This window comes from Oncorhynchus clarkii, unplaced genomic scaffold, assembly GCF_045791955.1.
Source record: "Oncorhynchus clarkii lewisi isolate Uvic-CL-2024 unplaced genomic scaffold, UVic_Ocla_1.0 unplaced_contig_3748_pilon_pilon, whole genome shotgun sequence".
NCBI classification, from domain to species: domain Eukaryota; kingdom Metazoa; phylum Chordata; class Actinopteri; order Salmoniformes; family Salmonidae; genus Oncorhynchus; species Oncorhynchus clarkii.
In genome coordinates, this window is record NW_027258749.1 from 51823 (window position 1) to 56421 (window position 4599).

At 40.7% G+C, this 4599-nt stretch overlaps 1 protein-coding gene across 1 annotated transcript; it reads right to left on the reverse strand.

Annotated features, from left to right (window-relative positions):
• Window positions 1-1346: 1346 nt before the first annotated feature.
• Window positions 1347-3167, reverse strand: LOC139398487 (guanosine-3',5'-bis(diphosphate) 3'-pyrophosphohydrolase MESH1-like). The gene is made up of 4 exons (XM_071144435.1): window positions 2972-3167; window positions 2791-2846; window positions 2099-2339; window positions 1347-1866 (listed from the first exon to the last, which is right to left on the reverse strand). Exons 1-4 carry the CDS (start codon window positions 3081-3083, stop codon window positions 1736-1738), a joined length of 540 nt encoding a protein of 179 aa, XP_071000536.1. The 5' UTR covers window positions 3084-3167; the 3' UTR covers window positions 1347-1735.
• Window positions 3168-4599: the final 1432 nt, after the last annotated feature.

Here is a 4599-nt window from a genome sequence, read left to right on the forward strand (position 1 = left end):
AAGCCTGGTGGGCCAGGGTACGGCAGACTGAATATGTCTGGAGACAGCAAGCTAGTGCAGCAAACTCTGTGCCTAGTAGGCACTAAACCAGGCAGGCTAGGCAACTGTCTAACAGCTAAGGCAGGGGGCTGTGATCTGTGCAGGGCAGAAGACTGCAGACCTACAGATAGGCCAGCGACTGTGGGGCCTAGCTGGGTAGGATACCTAGGGCCTGGCAGAACAACAAACTTAGGGGCGACCAGTACAGGGAACTGTGGACCTAGAACAACAGAGGACTGGGGGACGAGCAGTATGATAGGAGTCTGGGAACCTAAGTCAGAACAGTGTGAACCTGCAACCAGGGCCAGAGACTGAAGGCCAGGTACAGATAGAAACTGAGAGCCTACCAAGGAGGCAGACTCCACCCAAAGTGGGGTACATATACCACCACTATTGTAACCATGTCTTTGTTGATTCAGCTGTTCAATCCTTTGAGAAGAATAAACTTGGTTCAAGCTTTCATAGTGTCCGTTGAGTTCTTACTCTGATAATTAGAATCTAACAGAAAAGGTAATATACAGTAGCCTGAAACATTCAGATGAAGGATAGGCCTACCTAGCTACAGATTGTACACCAGATAATGTAATATAACCAAAGATTTTTGATATCCATTACTGGGCATTACAGGTTTGCCTATACAAAACGTTGCCCTGGACTTTTCAACTAACTTGGTATTGGAGATATGATCTTTGTTCTCAATTCGGAAGAAATGTGAATCTTATCAAATGTTCCCTCGCCATTTTAGCTGCCAGACATCTTGTATTTCCCAACATCTTTGCAGGAACTAGTCATTTCTATGTGACGCAGCCACATATACAGAGGGGCAAAAAAGTATGTACCTATGATGAAAATTACAGGCCTCTCTCATCTTTTTAAGTGGGAGAACTTGCACAATTGGTGGCTGACTAAATACTTTTTTGTCCCACTGTATAAGTAGATGACAGCACATCTCACAGTGTGACAAAAAAAAGACCTTCACATGCAAGAGGCATTTCTCACTCGATACAAAACGTGTATTTGACTCTTTCTGAGTATATTCTGGTTTTTGGAGAAGCACCTGCAACTGAACACAGACATTAAGGTACACATGTCTTCTCGAATCGAGAACAAAGAAAGTAGAAGCATGAACAGGTTAGTGGAAAAATAGCTTCCAACCCATTCTACTGGCAAAATGTATACAGGCTACTATGGAATAATTTACATATCACCATTTTAATGTATAGCTAATTGTATCCCTAACCCCCTACATTTATATACTTACAAAAATAAATCACACACACACACACACACACAAAAAAAAATAATCTATACAAAAATATATTTGAGTTCAGTGTGACATGACAGAGTAGTTACAGGTTCTGCATCACCATGAAATATTATAATTGAACAATGTTCACCATTACGAGTGCATAGCATTCCTTTAGTCAATACAGCTAGAACTCAAGGTGACATTGTTGGTTTTCCTATAGGAACACACAATGTATACAAATCACTGTACTTAAAATGAAGAATCAAATCATCCATAAAAAATAAATCCAAAGTAAGTGGGCCTTTTCCTTGTGAGAGCTAAGAGTATATAAAAGTATATTCCATGGAGAAGCTAACAAAGACAATTTGCTTAAAGTCTTACTCTTTACAAAAAGTGTGCATCAAGAGTTGCTCTGTTGTGCCACCCTGTATCAGAAGTAGAGAGGTGTCAAAGCTCAACCCCCCTTTGCTTGAAGAGCTCCTCTAGTTGTCTCTCCAGTGCTGGGTTGGTCCCCCTCAGTCCTCTCACTACCTGGGCTGCCCACACAAAGTACTCCTGAACACGCTCTGTCGACCAACCTGGCAACCACAATACAGAATAAATATAAGATATGGGTAAAGAGAGGGACAGTCAGACAACCAGAGGGAAGCAAGTGAAGACAAGCAACGAAACAGAGAGAGAGAGAGAGAGAGAACGAGAACGAGAAGTATCCTGATAGGGTATCAGTTTATTGTGTCTAGCCTACGACATTTGCCTAGTCAGTTGGTTGCATCAAGAGGCTGAAGACAGACAGACAGAGCGCACAATCACCTGTTGGCGTGCTGCGGTTGATGTCCCTCAGGTTGTATAGTTTGTCAGCCAGTTTGACCAGTTTGGCCTGGTGGCTGGCATGAGGTGCATACTCCACCTGCTTACGCTTTGTCTCCTCCTTGGACAGTGCTTTGTCGTCTGTCACTTCCTGGACGAGCCGCGCCACCGTTTGCCCAAAGACGATCTGTAGCTCTCCTATGCTGGTGTCAGTGTCCTCCACTGTGTCATGGAGCAAAGCTGCCTGAGGACAGTTGGAAAAGACACAAATATCAGTGAAATACCAGTCATTCCTGTTAACAAACTCTGGCTAACACAAACTCAATAAATGTTGAACGTTTTAATGAGCTTAACATTGCCCATTGACTGATGTATCATTACAAAGTAATAAACCCCACCTGATGATAAAATGTATCTTCAAACCTTAACCAAACAGCTAACACTTACCTGAAACATTTATTTTTAATTTTTATATATTGTAATGAAACAGCAGGGGGCAGGTCTCGAACCCTCGACCTTCGAGCCCGAGGTCCGGCGGCGCTATTGACTGTGCGGCAAAAGCATGCTCGTGCGCCAGGGTCGATTTCCGCACTTATAAACCAAGGGTCGTTACAATATGGACAATTTTGACTTTGTGGATGTGCGATTTTGTGGAAAGCAGCATTTTGAGTCTGTCTGAAACACAAAACACTTACTTGCAAAACTTCAATGTCTGTGATCCCACCTTCATGGCTTAGGATCCTTGCCACTCCTGCAAAATGATAAACACAGCAAATGTAAATGCAGATATTCACACAATGAAGTCCGAGTAGAGAGATAGTTATTGCTAAGGACCTATCTAGCTGGATAGCCGTTAGATCGTTGTCATAACTGTACCTATTGGGTGGGTGATATATGGTGTTTGTTCAGCATCTTTACGTCGTTGATTGCGGTGCTTTTCAGCAGCGAAGTTAACCGTCTCCAACAAAATGACAGAATCTGAACTCATGCTGTAAAAGTAGTTATTGACACACAATACAGACAGTATATTAACGTTTGATCACAATTTATCAAATTGGCACATCTCAGTGATGTCAGCGTCGCTGCCTTCTCTTTAAGGGCGCGTTCCTCCAGGGAGAGGCTATACGGACACGCCTGTTGCCCAAAATGATGACGTAAATCGCCAGCCTGGTCTCATACACTAGACGTAACATAGTAATAGTAAATCTGGTACGCCATACTAGTATGATACGTTATGATTTGTATGACTACATAAGATAGACGGTTAATGTTAGCTAGCAGGTCAACAGAGGCCAAGGCTAGGGCCCTACTAAATCTGCAATATGGAGAATTTAATATTTTACTTTCAGTTTTGTACACCAGCTTCAAACAGCTGAAAATACAACATTTGTGGTTATGGAAAATATAGCGGTTTAGGTGGCACAATGACTCTCTACAATCTACTTGCTTGTTTTGTAAACTGAAATTAGGTGAACTATTAGAATGTTAGCAACCATGAAATGGAGGAGCATTTCTGCATAGTGCATCTTTAAGTATCAAAAGTAAAATTATAAATTATTTCATATTCCTTACATTAAGCAAACCAGAAGGCACAATTTTCGTGTTTTTTTATTTATAGAAAGCTAGGGGCACTCTCCAAGACTCATCATTTACAAACGAAGCATTTGCTTTAGTGAGTCCGCCAGATCAGAAGCAGTAGGGATGACTAAGGATGTTCTCTTGATAAGTGCATGAATTGGACAATATCCTGCTAAGCATTTGATATTTAGTACTTTTGGGTGTCAGGGAAACTTTAGGGAGTAAAAAGTACTTTCTATGTAATGGAGTAAAAGTAAAAGTTGTCAAAAATATAAATAGTAAAGTACAAATAACCCCAAAAACTACTTAAGTAGTACTTCAAAGTATTTTTACTCAAGTAATTTACATCACTGATCACATGTGCCCTACAGAAAATACTGCTAAACAACAGCCTCTTGATAGCTGCACACTAGAAAAATAAAAGGTAACTACACCCCCCAAAAGATTCTCAAACATTTCCCCTACTTTAAACGTTTTTTAAACATTATTATTATTTTTTTATTTCACCTTTATTTAACCAGGTAGGCCAGTTGAGAACAAGTTCTCATTTACAACTGCGAGTTGGCCAAGATAAAGCAAAGAAGTGCGACACAAAAAACAACACAGAGTTACACATGGAATAAACAAGCGTACATTCAATAACACAATAGAAAAACTATATACAGTGTGTGCAAATGGTGTGAGAAGGTAAGGCAATAAATAGGCCATAGTAGGAAAGTATTTACATTTTAGCAAATTAACACTGGAGTGATAGATGAGCAGATGATGATGTGTAAGTAGAAAGAAATACTGGTGTGCAAAAGAGCAGAAAAGTAAATAAAAACCATATGGGGATGAGGTAGGTAGATTGGGTGGGCTATTTACAGATGGGCTATGTACAGCTGCAGCGATGGGTTAGCTGCTCAGATAGCTAATGTTTAAAGTTA

What these genes read in the sequence shown, in the direction of transcription:
- LOC139398487 (XM_071144435.1), bottom strand. Translation starts at nt 3,083, where the DNA reads ATGAGTTCAGATTCTGTCATTTTGTTGGAGACGGTTAACTTCGCTGCT. An exon ending in CAGACATTGAAGTTTTGCAA is followed by an intron (nt 2,340 to 2,790) that starts GTAAGTGTTTTG and finishes AACTGTCCTCAG; the next exon opens with GCAGCTTTGCTCCATGACAC. An exon ending in CAACCGCAGCACGCCAACAG is followed by an intron (nt 1,867 to 2,098) that starts GTGATTGTGCGC and finishes TGTGGTTGCCAG; the next exon opens with GTTGGTCGACAGAGCGTGTT.